This window comes from Thalassophryne amazonica, chromosome 19 (genome assembly GCF_902500255.1).
Source record: "Thalassophryne amazonica chromosome 19, fThaAma1.1, whole genome shotgun sequence".
Classification (NCBI taxonomy): domain Eukaryota; kingdom Metazoa; phylum Chordata; class Actinopteri; order Batrachoidiformes; family Batrachoididae; genus Thalassophryne; species Thalassophryne amazonica.
The window spans coordinates 2,365,622-2,386,276 of record NC_047121.1 but is presented as its reverse complement, the minus strand read 5'-3'; the positions used below and the strand labels follow the sequence as shown (position 1 = coordinate 2,386,276).

General features: G+C 41.6%; 1 protein-coding gene across 1 annotated transcript; it reads left to right on the top strand.

Annotated features, from left to right (window-relative positions):
- The first annotated feature begins 7,481 nt into the window (after positions 1-7,481).
- Positions 7,482-16,970, top strand: LOC117501137 (SRA stem-loop-interacting RNA-binding protein, mitochondrial-like). Its single transcript, XM_034159969.1, has 4 exons — positions 7,482-7,631; positions 11,246-11,304; positions 14,567-14,674; positions 16,728-16,970. Exons 1-4 carry the CDS (start codon positions 7,562-7,564, stop codon positions 16,794-16,796), a joined length of 306 nt encoding a protein of 101 aa, XP_034015860.1. The 5' UTR covers positions 7,482-7,561; the 3' UTR covers positions 16,797-16,970.
- Positions 16,971-20,655: the final 3,685 nt, after the last annotated feature.

The window sequence follows — 20,655 nt, the reverse complement described above, 5'->3', positions numbered from 1 at the left end:
AAGCCATCACTTGACCCAGCTATCTTAGCTAATTATAGGCCAATCTCCAACCTTCCTTTTCTCTCAAAAATTCTTGAAAGGGTAACTGATCATCTGCAGAGGAATGGTCTATTTGAAGAGTTTCAGTCAGGTTTTAGAATTGATCATAGTACAGAAACAGCATTAGTGAAGGTTACAAATGATCTTCTTATGGCCTCGGACAGTGGACTCATCTCTGTGCTTGTTATGTTAGACCTCAGTGCTGCTTTTGATACTGTTGACCATAAAATTTTATTACAGAGATTAGAGCATGCCGTAGGTATTAAAGGCACTGCGCTGCGGTGGTTTGAATCATATTTGTCTAATAGATTACAATTTGTTCATGTAAATGGGGAATCTTCTTCACAGACTAAAGTTAATTATGGAGTTCCACAAGGTTCTGTGCTAGGACCAATTTTATTCACTTTATACATGCTTCCCTTAGGCAGTATTATTAGACGGTATTGCTTAAATTTTCATTGTTATGCAGATGATACCCAGCTTTATCTATCCATGAAGCCAGAGGACACACACCAATTAGCTAAACTGCAGGATTGTCTTACAGACATAAAGACATGGATGACCTCTAATTTCCTGCTTTTAAACTCAGATAAAACTGAAGTTATTGTATTGTCTTTTTCCTGGTTCTCTCCCTCAGCCCCAACCAGTCCCAGCAGAAGACTGCCCCTCCCTGAGCCTGGTTCTGCTGGAGGTTTCTTCCTGTTAAAAGGGAGTTTTTCCTTCCACTGTAGCCAAGTGCTTGCTCACAGGGGGTCGTTTTGACCGTGGGGTTTTACATAATTATTGTATGGCCTGCCTTACAATATAAAGCGCCTTGGGGCAACTGTTTGTTGTGATTTGGCGCTATATAAAAAAAAATTGATTGAAATTGAATTGATTGGTTTTTCTTCCACGCGTCTCTGGTTTTTTTGTCCATTTTAAAGCATTGGAGATCATTGTAGATGAACAGCCTATAATTTTTTGCACCTGCGTATAAGTTTTCCCATCTTCAATTCAACTTTTTAATCAAACTACGCTGTTCTTCTGAACAATGTCTTGAACGTCCCATTTTCCTCAGGCTTTCAAAGAGAAAAGCATGTTCAACATGTGCTGGCTTCATCCTTAAATAGGGGACACTGATTCACACCTGTTTGTTCCACAAAATTGACGAACTCACTGACTGAATGCCAGACTACTATTATTGTGAACAACCCCCTTTTCTACTTTTTTTTTTACTACTAGCCCAATTTCATAGTCTTAAGAGTGTGCATATCATGAATGTTTGGTCTTGTTGGATTTGTGAGAATCTACTGAATCTACTGGTACCTTGTTTCCATGTAACAATAAGAAATATACTCAAAACCGGATTAATCTTTTTAGTCACATAGCACTACTATTATTCTGAACACTACTGTGTGTGTGTGTATATGTGTATATCAATCAATCAATCAATTTTTTTTATATAGCGCCAAATCACAACAAACAGTTGCCCCAAGGCGCTTTATATTGTAAGGCAAGGCCATACAATAATTATGTAAAACCCCACGGTCAAAACGACCCCCTGTGAGCAAGCACTTGGCGACAGTGGGAAGGAAAAACTCCAGCAGAACCAGGCTCAGGGAGGGGCAGTCTTCTGCTGGGACTGGTTGGGGCTGAGGGGAGAGAACCAGGAAAAAGACATGCTGTGGAGGGGAGCAGAGATCAATCACTAATGATTAAATGCAGAGTGGTGCATACAGAGCAAAAAGAGAAAGAAACAGTGCATCATGGGAACCCCCCAGCAGTCTACGTCTATAGCAGCATAACTAAGGGATGGTTCAGGGTCACCTGATCCAGCCCTAACTATAAGCTTTAGCAAAAAGGAAAGTTTTAAGCCTAATCTTAAAAGTAGAGAGGGTGTCTGTCTCCCTGATCTGAATTGGGAGCTGGTTCCACAGGAGAGGAGCCTGAAAGCTGAAGGCTCTGCCTCCCATTCTACTCTTACAAACCCTAGGAACTACAAGTAAGCCTGCAGTCTGAGAGCGAAGCGCTCTATTGGGTGATATGGTACTACGAGGTCCCTAAGATAAGATGGGACCTGATTATTCAAAACCTTATAAGTAAGAAGAAGAATTTTAAATTCTATTCTAGAATTAACAGGAAGCCAATGAAGAGAGGCCAATATGGGTGAGATATGCTCTCTCCTTCTAGTCCCCGTCAGTACTCTAGCTGCAGCATTTTGAATTAACTGAAGGCTTTTTGGGGAACTTTTAGGACAACCTGATAATAATGAATTACAATAGTCCAGCCTAGAGGAAATAAATGCATGAATTAGTTTTCAGCATCACTCTGAGACAAGACCTTTCTGATTTTAGAGATATTGCGTAAATGCAAAAAAGCAGTCCTACATATTTGTTTAATATGCGCTTTGAATGACATATCCTGATCACAAATGACTCCAAGATTTCTCACCGTATTACTAGAGGTCAGGGTAATGCCATCCAGAGTAAGGATCTGGTTAGACACCATGTTTCTAAGATTTGTGGGGCCAAGTACAATAACTTCAGTTTTATCTGAGTTTAAAAGCAGGAAATTAGAGGTCATCCATGTCTTTATGTCTGTAAGACAATCCTGCAGTTTAGCTAATTGGTGTGTGTCCTCTGGCTTCATGGATAGATAAAGCTGGGTATCATCTGCGTAACAATGAAAATTTAAGCAATGCCGTCTAATAATACTACCTAAGGGAAACGTATAAAGTGAATAAAATTGGTCCTAGTACAGAACCTTGTGGAACTCCATAATTAACCTTAGTCTGTGAAGAAGATTCCCCATTTACATGAACAAATTGATAAATATGATTCAAACCACTGCAGCGCAGTGCCTTTAATACCTATGGCATGCTCTAATCTCTGTAATAAAATTTTATGGTCAACAGTATCAAAAGCAGCACTGAGGTCTAACAGAACAAGCACAGAGATGAGTCCACTGTCTGAGGCCATAAGATCATTTATAACCTTCACTAATGCTGTTTCTGTACTATGATGAATTCTGAAACCTGACTGAAACTCTTCAAATAGACCATTCCTCTGCAGATTATCAGTTAGCTGTTTTACAACTACCCTTTCAAGAATTTTTGAGAGAAAAGGAAGGTTGGAGATTGGCCTATAATTAGCTAAGATAGCTGGGTCAAGTGATGGGTTTTTAAGTAATGGTTTAATTACTGCCACCTTAAAAGCCTGTGGTACATAGCCAACTAATAAAGACAGATTGATCATATTTAAGATCGAAGCATTAATTAATGGTAGGGCTTCCTTGAGCAGCCTGGTAAGAATGGGGTCTAATAGACATGTTGATGGTTTGGAGGAAGTAACTAATGAAAATAATTCAGAACAATCGGAGAGAAAGAGTCTAACCAAATACCGGCATCACTGAAAGCAGCCAAAGATAACGATATGTCTTTGGGATGGTTATGAATAATTTTTTCTCTAATAGTTAAAATTTTATTAGCAAAGAAAGTCATGAAGTCATTACTAGTTAAAGGAATACTTGGCTCAATAGAGCTCTGACTCTTTGTCAGCCTGGCTACAGTGCTGAAAAGAAACCTGGGGTTGTTCTTATTTTCTTCAATTAGTGATGAGTAGTAAGATGTCCTAGCTTTACGGAGGGCTTTTTTTTTTATAGAGCAACAGACTCTTTTCCAGGCTAAGTGAAGATCTTCTAAATTAGTGAGACGCCATTTCCTCTCCAACTTACAGGTTATCTGCTTTAAGCTGCGAGTTTGTGAGTTATATCACGGAGTCAGGCACTTCTGATTTAAGGTTCTCTTTTTCAGAGGAGCTACAGCATCCAAAGTTGTCCTCAATGAGGATGTAAAACTATTGTCGAGATAATCTATCTCACTCACAGAGTTTAGGTAGCTACTCTGCCCTGTGTTGGTATATGGCATTAGAGAACATAAAGAGGGAATCATATCCTTAAACCTAGTTACAGCGCTTTCTGAAAGACTTCTACTGTAATGAAACTTATTCCCCACTACTGGGTAGTCCATCAGAGTAAATGTAAATGTTCTTAAGAAAAGATCAGACAGAAGGGGGTTTTCAGGGAATACTATTAAGTCTTCAATTTCCATACCATAAGTCAGAACAAGATCTAAGGTATGATTAAAGTGGTGGGTGGACTCATTTACATTTTGAGCAAAGCCAATTGAGTCTAATAATAGATTAAATGCAGTGTTGAGGCTGTCATTCTCAGCATCTGTGTGGATGTTAAAATCGCCCACTATAATTATCTTATCTGAGCTAAGCACTAAGTCAGACAAAAGGTCTGAAAAATCACAAAGAAACTCACAGTAACGACCAGGTGGACGATAGATAATAACAAATAAAACTGGTTTTTGGGACTTCCAATTTGGATGGACAAGACTAAGAGTCAAGATTTCAAATGAATTAAAGCTCTGTCTGGGTTTTTGATTAATTAATAAGCTGGAGTGGAAGATTGCTGCTAATCCTCCGCCTCGGCCCGTGCTACGAGCGTTCTGGCAGTTAGTGTGACTCGGGGGTGTTGACTCATTTAAACTAACATATTCATCCTGCTGTAACCAGGTTTCTGTAAGGCAGAATAAATCAATATGTTGATCAATTATTATATCATTTACTAACAGGGACTTAGAAGAGAGAGACCTAATGTTTAATAGACCACATTTAACTGTTTTAGTTTGTGGTGCAGTTGAAGGTGCTATATTATTTTTTCTTTTTGAATTTTTATGCTTAAATAGATTTTTGCTGGTTATTGGTGGTCTGGGAGCAGACACCGTCTCTACGGGGATGGGGTAATGAGGGGATGGCAGGGGGAGAGAAGCTGCAGAGAGGTGTGTAAGACTACAACTCTGCTTCCTGGTCCCAACCCTGGATAGTCACGGTTTGGAGGATTTAAGAAAATTGGCCAGATTTCTAGAAATGAGAGCTGCTCCATCCAAAGTGGGATGGATGCCGTCTCTCCTAACAAGACCAGGTTTTCCCCAGAAGCTTTGCCAATTATCTATGAAGCCCAACTCATTTTTTGGACACCACTCAGACAGACAGCAATTCAAGGAGAACATGCGGCTAAACATGTCACTCCCGGTCCGATTGGGGAGGGGCCCAGAGAAAACTACAGAGTCTGACATTGTTTTTGCAAAGTTACACACCGATTTAATGTTAAATTTAGTGACCTCCGATTGGCGGAACCGGGTGTCATTACTGCCGACGTGAATTACAATCTTACCAAATTTACGCTTAGCCTTAGCCAGCAGTTTCAAATTTCCTTCAGTGTCGCCTGCTCTGGCTCCCGGAAGACAATTGACTATGGTTGCTGGTGTCGCTAACTTCACATTTCGCAAACAGAGTCGCCAGTAACCAGAGTTTGATCCTCGGCGGGTGTGTCGCCGAGTGGGGAAAAACGGTTAGAAATGTGAACGGGTTGGCGGTGTACACGGGGCTTCTGTTTAGGGCTACGCTTCCTCCTCACAGTCACCCAGTCGGCCTGTTTTCCCGGCTGCTCGGGATCTGCCAGAGGGAAACTAACGGCGGCTAAGCTACCTTGGTCCGCACCGACTACAGGGGCCTGGCTAGCTGTAGAATTTTCCACGGTGCGGAGCCGAGTCTCCAATTCGCCCAGCCTGGCCTCCAAAGCTACGAATAAGCTACACTTATTACAAGTACCATTACTGCTAAAGGAGGCCGAGGAATAACTAAACATTTCACACCCAGAGCAGAAAAGTGCAGGAGAGACAGGAGAAGCCGCTATGCTAAACCGGCTAAGAGCTAGTAGCTGCGCTAAGCTAACGGATTCCTAAAAACACACAAAGTGAATAATGTGTAAATAATTTAGAGGTGATTCAGCAGAGGGAGTGCTTTAGTTAAGGCACGTGAAGATTATACTGTGAAACAAATCGTTATCTAGATCAATCTAACTACGCAGATTAAATAGCTAACAGATACAGCAAAACACCGCTGTGCTCCGGAACAGGAAGTGATACAATACCGCAGTGAGAGCCAACCACCAGTAGAGGCCGTATCTCTACTCTGATGAAGCCAACAGGACATTAGTGCAGGGATTTGTAAACAAGTTGTTATTGCACGTGATTTGTGGACATGTTATTGCATGTGGTTATTTCACAGTGTTATTTGTACAGTCTGACAGCAGCAGGGAGGAACGACCTGCAGTATCGTTCCTTCTTGCACTGAGGGTGCCTCAGTCTGTCACTGAACGAGCTGCTCAGCTCCACTACAGTCCGGTGCAGAGGGTGAGAGTTGTTGTTCATGATGGATTTGAATTTGGTTAACACCCTCCTCTCAGCCACCTCCTCAAGAGAGTCCAGAGGACAGCCCAGGACAGAGCTGGACTTCCTGACCAGCTTGTTCAGTCTCTTTCTCTCCCGCTCTGTGCTTCCCGGGGCCCAACAGATGACAGCATAGAGGAGAGCTGAGGCTGCAACAGAGTCATAGAAGGTCTTAAGCAGAGGCCTGCTCACTCCAAAGGATCTCAGTCTCCTCAGGAGGTGGAGGTGACTCTGACCTTTTTTGTACAGGGTGTTGGTGTTGTGAGTCCAAAGACCCATCAGGTAAAACGGGGGTGGCTGTTTACATTCCAAAATATGATATTTTGATTCAGAAAAGGACCTCAGACTACTTCTCAATATTCTCTGCAGAAATGATGACCATTATTATGGCGCTACAGTGGCTGGGGGAAGTTAAGCCATTTAAGTCTGTGCTTTGTACAGATTCCATGTCCTCTTTAATGAGCATCCAGACTGAGAATTCTGCATGTAGACAGGATCTTCTAGATGAAGTTCTTCAGTTGTTTTTTTTGTTTGTTTTTTTTGATTGACTCAGTTAAAAATCATTTTACATTTCACTTGTGTTCCAGCATAAACCAGTATTGAGGGCAGTGAGAGGGCAGACAAGTTTAAGGCAGAGAGAGTAGAGTACCAGTGCCACTTAGTAAGTCAGAGTTCAAAGCAATAATCAAAGATGGTACTCAGAAGCTTTGGCAAGACAAATGGGATACGGAGGAGAAGGGCAGGCATCTGTACAGTATTCAACAAATGGTAGCAGGTAAAAGAGTCGGTTCATTCACATGCCAGGAGGACACCTGGTTCAGCAGGTTACGAACAGGCCACATGGCACTGAACAGCGGTCAACACAAAATAGGAAAGCATGAGATGAGGATGTGTCTGTACTGTGGAGAGGCAGAAACAGAACAGCATGTAGTCCTGACATGGAGCCAGTACTCTGCAGAGAGAGAGGAACTTAAAAGGGTAACACAGAACTCTGTTTCATTACACCACTTACTTAGTCTACCTGGTGCTCAGTCCACAGCCAAAGCACTTATAGATTTTCTGAAAAGAACTCAACTTGCGAGGAGACTTTAGGTTTTATTTGAAGTTTAGTTGTCCATTGCCATCCCAAAGTGATCACACCTCAGTCCAGTAGATGGCGGTAGTGCACTGAGATTGCAAGCCGCCAATAAAAGTCACAGAAGAAGAAGAAGAAGTGGAGGAAGAGGAGAATAATCGTAATTAAAAATGTCAGCTGCTGCGTCTAAGAAGGCTTTTGAGTTATTTGTTAACAGAGTTCCGTGGACGCTGAGCGCCAGTAAGTTCCCGGTGTTTTTTTTTAATTGTCTCAGGGTTTGTGTTGTGACGTGTAGTTCTGTCGGTTAGCTTTGATCTTTAACCTCCGTGACCTTCATTATTTATTCATAGTTTACAGTTAAAATGATGATAAAAGAGTCAGAAAATAACTCGGAACTGAATTTTCTCCGGTCGGTCTGCAAAGAGACTTTAACCCGGGAAGAACTCACGACGATAAAAAACAAAAACCTTCAACCACGTGTCACACAACCGGAACCGTGAAAACCACAGAACCATTAAAAATGCAGTGGATCAGAACCATTAAAAACAGCAGCTGAGACTGACTCCCTGAGTCTGACTCTACACCCAAAGTGATCAAATGGATTGTGATTATTAACCATCAGATGACAAAGTAAAACCTGTTAAATCATTCTAAAGTCGGTTTTAAGCAGAAACAAGGCGATATTTGGTAAGTTGCTGCTGGCGCTCCGAAATGACGCATGCACAGTGAATACACGGCGGACCGATTTTTAAGGGGGGATTCGGACAGCGACACTGGGTCTGTTTTTTTTTTTTTTTTTCTGTCCCTGAATAGTCCATGAGCAAGAGGCCCAAATTTTACAGTTTGGTACCATCTGGGGACACTAAATGCCACTATGTTTTCTGAGTAGCCCCATGTCTTAGGAGCTCAAAAAGGTCGGGGGGGCGGGGGGCATCCCTGTGTGGTAGCTTTATTAGAAAATTTTGCCTTTTTATGTTCGACTCCTAGAGATGAGCCTCTCTCACAATCTGCCTGCATCGTTCCTGGTATGGCACTGGTTCGCAAGACAGACGGTGACAGAATGACCTTCTCTGAAGTTGCCCAGACACTTTTTGTTGCTGTGTTGTGGGTTGGTAAAGGAAGCTCAAGAATAGATGTTTTTGATGTATGCAGACACATCAGCATCCAAAATGCTGAACGAGAAGGCATATCATCTGAGAGTGGAGTCCATTTTGCTCACATTCAACCAGGTCAACCAGGTCACGGAATTCAACAGTGGAGAAGTCTTCTTCATTCTTCTGACAGCAAGACTGCTCTGGCCAAGTTTTGGGCAAATGAGTGTAAGAAACCAGAGTCCCTCAACAAGCTTGGGTCTACAAACATGTATGTCACTATTGAGAACAAATGCTTGCAGCTTATTTCTTCCAACTGGAATGAGTGTCCAGACCTCTGTTCAACACGAGAAGATGCAGATGGTAGGATGCTCTTTCATGCAAAACATGCTTCTCAAGTTGTGGATACAGTCATCATTGTCTCTGAAGACAGATATACTAATAATTGCACTTGCAAGCAGTGGTGACATAAATGCTGAAATTGTAATCAGAAAGGGAACCAAAGGGACGGTGAGATACATCAGTGTGACTGACTTGTTCCATCAGCTTGGCAGGGACCTGTCTTCTGCTCTACTTGGCATGCATGCCTTCACTGGCAATGATTCAGTCAGTGCTTTCTCTGTAAAGGGAAAACTGTCAGCACTAAAACTCATCAAACTCAATCAAACAAGGAACATCATTACCAAACAATGGTTGAACTGGGAAAATCATGGGATATGTCAGATGACATTCCAGAGACTACAAGACTTCATGTGTTTGTATACCCTCACAACTTCCATCACCAAAGTGAATGAGCTCCACTACCATGTGTTTCAAATGAAGAAGGGTGAAGTTGAGTCCTGTCAACTGCCTCCTTGTGAGGACACCTTACTGCAACACTGTCTGAGAGCCACCTATCAAGCTGCTGTCTGGAGGTGCTGCCTGGAGACAATGCCAGAAATTCCAAGTCCTGTACATCATGGATGACTCTTAGAAGATGGCCAACTGAAAATCAACTGGATGACTGCGTCACCTGCCCCACATGTAGTGCTTCAGTTCATGTCTTGCAATTGCAAAAAAGAATGCAAAGCTCCAAGATGTTCACGTGTAGCAAACTCACTGAAATGCTCAGCAGCATGTTTCTTGCAGACATGTAGCAATGTGAGAAATGATGACAGTGAGGAGTTTGAAAGTGCTGCATCAGAGAGCAGTGATGATGATTATGATGCATAGACTCATTAAAGATTCTTAGCTAGTGTTCGGTCTGGGCTTTGTCACATATACACTGCCTCTCAACTTTTACTTTGTTATTAAGCTCAGACTAGCAGAACACTGATAGTACATGAAATGGATAAGTTTATCCTGATGCCATTCTTCTTAGCAGTTTATAGTATTCCTATACATATATATCTACTATTTGTATATAAAGTTACGTGTTGTTCATTGTAGTACATAGTCTGAAAATGCAATTCACCATAAAGCATAGATAGTCTCATAAAGCATTTGTGCACTGTAATGTCATAGAAAATTTACACTGTATGTTATTGCTAAAAAAAAACATAAAATGTTTAATTTTAATAATCATCTGACAGTTGCTTATTATAAAAGTTGAAACCCTGTCCTAATAAAAATATATAACTACAGCAAATGTGTGTGTGTATGTATATATATGTATATGTATGTAAAAAATGTGGAGTTGTGTCAGGAAGGGCATCCAGCGTAAAACTTGTGCCAATTCAACATGCAGATCCACCTTGGATTTGCTGTGGCAACCCCGAGTGCAAACAAGGGAGCAGGAATAGAGGAATTAATGACGTTTAGGTTTTCTGTTTTAGTAGAAAATTTTGATGGGGTATGTTGCCACATATCAATGGTTCCTTGGCCTTTTTATGCTCCCAAGGCTTTGGGCTACTCACAGAAGTATAAGAAATTAACATAGAGCACTTTTTCAGGTCAAGTAAGAAAATGGAAGTCCAAAAAGTTGGCGGAAAAAACATCCTCGGCAGACCCATATAGTGTAACCATGACATAAATATTAATCTGATAGTGTTGTAATTATCAAAAATTAATTCCCTGATCTCAGAAATATACATTTAGACACCAGAAGTGTCTCTCTGGCTATAGTAGTTGCTGAGATATTAAAACAAACATTTTTTTATTGCTTTATTTTTCTGCCCCATTTCTATGCAGGGGTCTCATTAAAAAAAAAAAAAAAAAAAGGCTAAATTTTCTAAGAAGGCTACTACACAGGAATTGGCCCCCTGACTTTTTTGAGCTCCTAAGACATGGGGCTACTCAGAAAACATAGTGGCATTTAGTGCCCCCAGATGGTACCAAATAATGGTCTGGCTCATGGACTAGAAGTGGTTCCAGTTACAGTAGCTGCTGTAATTCATGTTGTGTGATTGTGCTCGTTGCTAACTCCTCGTTAGTGTAGTGGTAATTAGCAGGATTTTGAATGTAAACTTGCATACAGTAGCTTTAATGTGTCTGACTTTATTCTGCGCTCTGATCTGATACAGAGACGGCGTTTTAACACATCTGAATCTGTACACTGCAGCTTTTATGTTCCTAGATGGGAAGAAAATGGTTAGCAAGCAAATTCAATTTATTTTTCCGCCTCCTGCAGCGGGACACGGGGACAGAAGCAGCTCACTGACAGTGAGGAGAAGCAAACAAAACAGAGATGTTGTTTTTGAACATTTTGAATTAGGATAACAAAGACATAAATTGATTTTCTTTTTTAACACCCCTACTTTTCAAATCACACATTTTGTTTTCCAGATGAGCTGAAGACATATTTTGGACAGTTTGGTGTTGTGAAGAAGTGCATCCTGCCAGTGGTAAGTTCCAAGAATGAATTATTTATTTTTTTTAATCTACCCATTTGTTAGATTAAAGCAGTACAAAGGACCACTTAAGTAACAAATAACTCTCACAGTCCACCTAACTCCCTGAATACCCCAAAACAAGAAGCCTTCCTGTCTGAGACATTGTAGTCTTTATTAAACAGTCTGAGAAACACTTACGTTAGAAAATGATATTGATTTAAAATGTGATATTTAAACTATATTAGAGGTGCCATGAATCAGGAAAACCACATGGTTCAAATCTGATATGGTTTGAAATCCATGGATTGGATCCTTGTGTGTGTGTTGGGGTGGGGGTGTCTGAAAAAGTCCCTGAGACAAATGAGGAACTTTGTGTTCCATTTTTAAAAAGAATCCAGTGAGCAAAGAAAATGATGTGGTCCTCCATGAAAAATGAAATTAACAAAATATCCAGTATTTTACGTAATACTTTAAAATAAAATATGTAATTGTTTTAAATTGCAATAAGAACAGTATCACTGAATTAAAACAAAAAAATCCTGTGTCTTGGGAATGCCTCGGGAAGAATTAGAGAACTTGGTTGGAGGATTGGGAAGTGTGGAACGAGCTGCTTGGTCTACTGTCACCGCAAACTGAATCCAGATAAGTGGTAGAAATTAATTGGGGGGGGGGGTTGCAAAGCTGATCTGCAACCCCAATTCCAATGAAGATGGGACGTTGTGTAAAATGTAAATAAAAACAGAATCCAATGATTTTCAAATCCTCTTCAACCTATATACAGTTGAATACACCACAAAGACAAGATATTTAACGTTCAAACTGATAAACTTTATTGTTTTTGTGCAAATATTTGCTCATTTTGAAATGGATGCCTGCAACACGTTTCAAAAAAGCTGGGACAGGGGCAACAAAAGACTGGGAAAGTTGATGAATGCTCAAAGAACACCTGTTTGGAAACAGGTGAGTGTCATAATTGGGTATAAAAGGAGCATCCCCAAAAGGCTCAGCCGTTCACAAGCAAAGATGGGGTGAGGATCACCAATTTGTGAACAACTGCGTGACAAAATAATCCAACAGTTTAAGAACAATGTTTCTCAATGTTGAGTTGCAAGGAATTTAGGGATTCCATCATCTACAGTCTATAATATAATCAGAATATTCAGAGAGTCTGGAGAACTTTCTACATGTAAACAGCAAGGCTGAAAACCAACATTGAATGCCCGTGACCTTTGATCCCTCAGGCGGCACTGCATTAAAAACCAACATCATTGTGTAAAGGATCTTACCGCGTGGGCTCAGGAACACTTCAGAAAACCATTGTCAGTTAACACAGTTCGTCACTACATCTACAAGTGCAAGTTAAAACTCTACCATGCAAAGCGAAAGCCAAACATCAACATCCAGAAACGCCGCCACCTTCTCTGGGTCCGAGCTCATTTGAAATGGACAGACACAAAGTGGAAAAGTGTGCTGTGGTCTGATGAGTCCACATTTCAAATTGTTTTTGAAATCATGGACGTCGTGTCCTCTGCACAAAAGAGGAAAAAGACCATCCAGATTGTTACCAGTGCAAAGTTCAAAAGCCAGCATCTGTGATGGTATGGGGGTGTGTTAGTGCCCATGGCATGGACAACTTACACATGTGATGGCACCATCAATGCTGAAAGGTACATCCAAGTTTTGGAGCAACACATGCTGCCATCCAAGCAACGTCTTTTTCAGGGACGTCCCTGCTTATTTCAGCAAGACAATGCCAAGCCACATTCTGCACGTGTTACAACAGCGTGGCTTCGTAGTAAAAGAGTGCGGGTACTAGACTGGCCTGCCTGCAGTCCAGACCTGTCGCCCAGTGAAAATGTGTGGCGCATTATGAAGCGCAAAATACGACAACGGAGACCCCGGACTGTTGAACAACTGAAGACGTACATCAAGCAAGAATGCTCCAACAATTAGTGTCCTCAGTTCCCAAACGCTTATTGAGTGTTGTTAGAAGGAAAGGTGATGTAACACAGTAGTAAACATACCACTGTCCCAGCTTTTTTGAAACGTGTTGCAGGCATCCATTTCAAAATGAGCAAATATTTGCACAAAAACAATAAAGATTATCAGTTTGAACATTAAATATCTTGTCTTTGTGGTGTTTTCAATTGAATATAGGTTGAAGAGGATTTGAAAATCATTGTATTCTGTTTTTATTTACATTTTACACAACGGCCCAACTTGATTTGAATTGGGGTTGTAAGTTTATAACTGAAAGTTCTTTTTCGTCCACACTGTCTGGTGAGAGGGAAGAAGAATAAATTTATTTTTAACCCTTTGAGGACAAATACTTTAGTCCTGGATTCATTCATATCAGTGGTCTGGACAAGCAGACGCTTGGAAACAGTCGGGAATTCAAAATCAGTCAGATCCAGGCTTCAAAGTCAACATGACTCAAACTGCATAACTTCGCTCTGAAATATGACAAATAGTAAGTCAATATGATGATGATAATATTATTTTTCAGAGTGGTATAATCTGATTGTTATTGTGTGCAAAGAATGTCTTAAAGTGTGGACACTATAACCCTGTAATGGTCCATTCAGCCCTTTGCTAGAGCGTATTGGTGTTGACTGCATTCTGTTGAAAAATGTGAGGATATTTAAAGGGTTAAGGGGGTGGTTTTGGTGGTGGTGGTGGTGGTGGGGGAGGTCTGCTCCTGAGGCCTGCACACGGCGCTGTGTGCTGCTGATCAAACACTGGCTCCGCCTCACAGACAACGAGAGAGGAAACACTTTTTTTTAAAGCTTACAGGAGGAGCTTCTTAGTCCTCTGACTGGACCGGCACCAGGACTTCAGAGATGTTGGCTGTTACGGTTTTATAGTAATCACTCCGACGTTACCATGTCTAACATGGTTGTTACTGTGTTTATTCATGTTAATAAAACCTGCGTGATGTGACACGAGTCGTCTCAGCTCCAGTTCTGAAATGTGGCAGCGGAGTTGGACCGCGGTACTAAGAATCCAAAGCCCCGTTAGTGCCATCATGTTTCACTGAGTGTTTCACCCGCCAGGCTAACGAGTCCTGCTGCCAGGCCAGACAAAATAGCAGACAGAATAATCTCAGTGAACGGGTCAAATGTTAAATCTCTCCCACAGTCTGTTGGTGCAGAATATACCATTGTGTTAATTTTTTCTATCTTCAAGCGGCATGCAGCGTCTGTTTGCGTTGGCGGCTGAAGGCTGGCCCCTCTGCTGCCGTGTTGACTTGTTGATTTGCGTTGTCTTCGATCAGGATCAGAACACGGGCTTCCACAAAGGCTTCTGCTGGATCATGTTTAAGACGGAGCAGGACCTGTTCAGCGCCCTGGAGAAGGACAGACACGTGGTGGAGGGCAACACGGTAAGCAGCTCACACGCTGCTGTCCTCTCACAAATCAGTCGGACTGTTCTGGGGCCGTTTGGTTTTTATTGATGTATGTATTTGATACCCACTAGAGTGGCAGTGGGATTAGTTTTTAATTGATCAGTTTTTACTGTAGCACTTTCATGATCTGACTCTGTGGCTGTTTTTTAATTTATCCATCTATCTCTTATACCCTCTTTCACTCATTAAGGGTTCTGGGGGGTGGAGCCTATCCCAGTGGTCACAGGGCGAGAGGCGGGTTCTCCCTGGACAGGACGCCCGTCTGTCACAGGGACACACAGACAAACAGTGTTTGTTTGTTTATTTTTGACACTGATCCCAGCATGCAGTGGGGCCTTGTTTTTTATTATTTATTTGTGTATTTATTTTTGTTTGACATTCACCTGAGAGAGCTCTGCACCTGTGTTTTATTATTTAAAATTTTCTTTTTTTTTGTTGGCCACTCACCTGAGGGGGCAGTAGTGGGGCCATTGCTTTATATTTATTTATTTTTGTAGAAACTGCTATGTTTAATAAAAAATAAAATGCTTTGTGATGCTGAGATCTTTGAAGGCAAACCGGGGCCCAAGTCTTTCAGGTCGTGGTGTTGCCCGTCTTGCTGTCTGGATTGTCAGACTTGGACACCAACCTGTGACAAAAGGCGACCACTGGATCTTTGGTACCAGGTCTCTTTGGAGGATCCTAGGCTACCACTTGAATGACTTTCTATCAAACAAGCATTTACTGAGAGAAATTAAGATGAGGAACATCAGCTACAACATTTTGGCCATGTGACCCAATCATGTGATGTGATGATCCAGCACGCGGGTGCCTGAGTGTTAAGGACTCCAGTAACTGGAGAAGACCAAGGATAAGGATTGGCAATAGTGAGAGATCTGTACGGGGAAATATCAGACCACGGTGTCAGTATGGACCGAGCTGCGGTCTGATAGCCAAATTAATTATTCGTTTATTTTATATTCATATATATATATAACATGCAAACTTGCTGTATCACCCAAATATGCTGTTGACGTTTGCTTTTTTCACCTTCGTGAAGTACTTGCTAACAGATGGTCGGCTCGTTAGCTGTTCAATCTTTGTTTTTTCTGATGCTGTTTAGATATTTATGGAGTATGTTCACGTCCGACTTAGTTTTTCTAATCATGTTTTTAGCTTCCTGGTTTGTAACGAAAATACATGTTACGGACCGATTGTTATGGTAACCGGTGTAGATATGGGAAAATAGCCGACCGGTAATCAGCCAATTAGAGTGTGCGTAGCATCACAGCTATATAATAATACAATATACAGTGTGTGTATGTATATGTATGTATGTATATATATATATATATATATATATATATATATATAACGATGTATCAGTCATAATGGCACAGTTTGAGAACAGGTTAGGAACCCTGAGAAACACCAAACCGCTGTTTATCCAACTCTTTACAAGCTGCACAAAATCTATCTTCATATGAGAGAAACTTCTGTGCCGTGTGAGAGGGTCAGAGAGAAGAGGAACAGACTCAAAGTCAACACCACTGAAATTGTCTGGTTCTTAAATGAACAAACCTTTGAAGCCCCCAAATCCCCTTCAGTTTGTACAACTGTTTTCATAACAGTCCTGAGTTACATAAGTACTTCACAGTTTATATCTGTGTTACGGACAGTATTTTATCATGACACAATCACATTATAACACGTTAATGTTTCACATTACCGATATTAATGAGTGAAGCTCCTCACCATCTCACCATGTCATTTAGGTCCTTCAGACTTTTTTCAGTACCAATTTTGATTATTTAGGGTCGAGAAATTTACTTATTTTCAAAGATTCAAACTTTTTTTTTTTTATCTAAGCGAGATGTGGGACTAGATCAGTTGTCTGCCTGAGTGGTTGCCATCCAGGACCTGTGGTGGGAGCTCCCAGACCTGACCTGTAGATTGTTCTTTTAGCTGTCTTTGACATGTTGGTCAGCAAGCAGCGGTAAAATGTTCTTGTTGAGTTTGAGGTGTAACCTGTGTGTTGTGTGTTTTCCAGCTCCTGGTCCAGAGGAACAGAAAGACTTTTAACACACGTGACCCCACCAGAGACATGGATTCTGACTGAAGTCAGACATTGAAGCAGGAAGCTTCTGTGGACACGTTCCTCCTGTCCTGGTGGACTCTGCACTGGCACAGATCTGTCTGTCAGGAAGCTTTTTCTTATCGTCTCCAGTTTGTTTTCATCATTTTCTGTAACTCTGGTGTCGAATTTAACAAAGTACAATAAAGATGTTTGTTTCAGTTTGTGAGTCCTGGGTCAGTTCTGAGCCGTTTGCCTCCGTGGAGTTCGTAGGCCAACAGAGACCAGGTCTGAGGTCACCAAGGGGGAGGGAGGTCCGTCTCTGTCAGCCATGGGAGACCGGAGTCCCGCTGCACTCTTTAGCCATGTGAACGGGCCGACCTCGCTGATCATCTCAGAGGACAGGTTGGGTTTTTTGTTAACCCCATGTCTCAACTCTGCCGGGCTGGTGATGTCATCAGAAGGCAGGACGAGCGCCTTCTCAAGCGATTCTTCATCGGATAACTGCAGACTGGTGCTCACTCCAAAGATGGCCAGAAAAAAAAACGATTTAAGGACACGCTGAAAGTCTCCTTGAAGGACCTCTGCATCGATCAGGTATCCTGGGAGTCGTTGGATCAGAACCGAGCAGCAGTTGTGAAGGGAGCTGCTGCTTCTGAAGTTCAGCGTAACGAGGCAGCAAAGACGAAGCTGCACTCGTGTCCTGCTCTGGTAGAAGCTGCAGCCTCAACCTTCATCAACCTCCTCTGAATCTACACAACCAATGGGCCACTAGGAAACATGAACCACCACTGTAGATGAGACCCTGGTCCTGTGTGTGGAGTTTGCATGTTCTGCCCACGTTGGCGTTGCCCACCCCCCTCCACAGACATGCAGGTTAGATGAGCTGGAGGCTGTAGTTTGTCTGTAGGGTGCGTCCCAACGTCTGTGCCCCTAACATCTCCGCAGTAGACCAAGTTGAGTTGAGTCCACATTAGGACGGACAACAGACTGGACTTTGGGGGGGGGAGGTCAAATACAGGTTTTAAAGCCACAGATTGGATCTACCCCCCCCCCCCCCCCCAAAAAAAAAACAAAACAAAACTAGATCACAGGGACAGACATCCACAGACCTTCAGTCAGTCCAGCAGACCTCTGTGTGTGAATGTGGGAGGAAGCTGGAGCACCGAACTCACGCACACAAGAGGAGAACCTACAAACTCCACAGAGGAAGGACCAGGCGGGAAGCGATCCCATGACCTTCTTGTTGTGAGACAACAGTGCTACCCACTAAGCCCACTGTGCCACCATACAAATATGTTAAAATGAAATTCTTCATTATGCAATTTTATACAAAAAACCTGAATAAACCAAAACTGTCAAAAAAATGAAAACAAAAAAAAAAAGCTGATCTGAGTTTATAATTTTCATTTTTATAATTTAAAGGAGATGAGGATGTCCACATCTGCTGAGTGGGAAACTTATTTATAACCCTTTCAGGATTTATTCTTTCAGGACAGCTTTCCTGCAGACCAGAGGTTTGGAAAAAGTCAGGAATACTTCAGATTTTTTTTTTTCCAGAGCTTTAGACTTTCTGTCAGCTCGGCTGTGCACGGGGCTTCGATTGCTGCTCGGCTGCAGTTGGTCCACAACTTTAATTTTTGTTTGTTTGTTTGTTTCTGTTGGTTCTTTGGATCTGTAAGTGTGATGAGCAGGAAGCGGAGCATGAGGCTGTGAAAATCAGGCTGAGGTTGTAATGGCCCCACGTGCACATGTAACGGATTCACTCCTCCCGCTCGCTCCACTTGGACTGTGAACTCAGATGCCCTGACCAGTGGACTTAAACCTGGATCTGGGCCCTGAGTGTCCACAGAATCCTTTAGCTGCTGGGGAGTGAAGCCTTTTGACTTCCATGTACAGAGTGCCTCCTGCTGGCCTCCATCACGTGCAGCTGCTTTAACCTCCAATCAGAATAATTTTACTGTGACCACATCAAAATTAAAGCCGTTATCAGACTAAAAACAAGTCACCATGAGACAAAATCACCCTCCTGAAAAGTGTAATGAGTCCGAGGTTCAGCACAGGGAACCTCAAAGAGCTGATCTCTAAGTGTTTCCAAAGAGCTGATCTATCGTTCCCAAAGTGCTGATCTCTCTGTTGGTGTTTCCAAAGAGCTGATCTCTGTTAATGTTCCCAAAACACTGATCTCTCATTAGTGTTCCCAAAGCCCCGATCTCTGTTGGTGTTCCTAAAGAGCTGATCTCTGTTATTTAGGCGCTTTTCTACTACACAAAAGTAGCACTACTCGGCTCAATGCTGCTTTTTTTTTTTTTTTGCTTTTCCTTTAGGGATAGTACCTGGTACGTGTTCCCAAAGTGCTGATCTCTCTTAGTGTTCCTGTCAGGTCTGCAGAAACAACCATCAGAGCCAGCCTGCCCTCCATCCAGGACTTGTATTGGTCCAGAACCAGGAAGTAAGCTGGGAACATCTCTGCAGATCTCTCCCACTCTGGACACACCCTGTTTAAACCCCTCCCCTCTAGTCGACGTTACAAAGTTCTGTAGACAAAACAACCAGACAAAGGAACAGTTTCTGTCCACAGGCCATCACACTGATGAACAACTTAACCTGACAAAAAACCTCACTCATTCATATACCTCATGTACAACTCCAATCTGATTCTCTTTTGTACATTTTTTGTGAATTATTCAGCGTTTAGTGTATATTTATACACGCAGCACAGTGTATTTTTGTAGATATTTGGAGAATAAAGGATTTTCTGATTATGTCCAGATTTATATTCGGTGAACAGAAAGATGAGTTTTACTTTAGTTTCAGAAAACCTGTGAGGGTTTTTTTTTTTAACACTACTAAACGTTTTCCCTCAATTCTCTATTTTCAGACACTGAAATCGATAACATCCAAGAATGACATTATTATTATTCATAATTTTCTTCTTATTTTTGCTTGTCTTGGTCTCAGGTTGTATATTTTTTTATTTTTTCAGTGAAGATGGGAAAAAAAAGCCCCGCTTTGGCGCCAATCTGCACATGCGCAGATCAGACAGGAAGTAACCGGTTCTTCGCACTATAGAAATAAAAACACTAAAGGATATCAGATGCCTTCCCGAGAAATTTTCGTCCGCCATCTTGGGATAGGAATTATCACGAGTGTATGACTCAACGTTGAACTCACATAAACACCAAAATCCACAAAACTAACGTTGAACTCACATAAACACCAAAATCCACAAAACTAACGTTGAACTCACATAAACACCAAAATCCACAAAACTAACGTTGAACTCACATAAACACCAAAATCCACAAAACTAACGTTGAACTCACATAAACACCAAAATCCACAAAACTAACGTTGAACTCACATAAACACCAAAATCCACAAAACTAACGTTGAACTCACATAAACACCAAAATCCACAAAACTAACGTTGAACTCACATAAACACCAAAATCCACAAAACTAACGTTGAACTCACATAAACACCAAAATCCACAAAACTAACGTTGAACTCACATAAACACCAAAATCCACAAAACTAACGTTGAATTCACATAAACACCAAAATCCACAAAACTAACGTTGAACTCACATAAACACCAAAATCCACAAAACTAACGTTGAACTCACATAAACACCAAAATCCACAAAACTAACGTTGAACTCACATAAACACCAAAATCCACAAAACTAACGTTGAACTCACATAAACACCAAAATCCACAAAACTAACGTTGAATTCACATAAACACCAAAATCCACAAAACTAACGTTGAATTCACATAAACACCAAAATCCACAAAACTAACGTTGAACTCACATAAACACCAAAATCCACAAAACTAACGTTGAATTCACATAAACACCAAAATCCACAAAACTAACGTTGAACTCACATAAACAC

What these genes read in the sequence shown, in the direction of transcription:
- LOC117501137 (XM_034159969.1), top strand. Translation starts at nt 7,562, where the DNA reads ATGTCAGCTGCTGCGTCTAAGAAGGCTTTTGAGTTATTTGTTAACAGA. An exon ending in TCCGTGGACGCTGAGCGCCA is followed by an intron (nt 7,632 to 11,245) that starts GTAAGTTCCCGG and finishes TTTGTTTTCCAG; the next exon opens with ATGAGCTGAAGACATATTTT. An exon ending in AGAAGTGCATCCTGCCAGTG is followed by an intron (nt 11,305 to 14,566) that starts GTAAGTTCCAAG and finishes GTCTTCGATCAG; the next exon opens with GATCAGAACACGGGCTTCCA.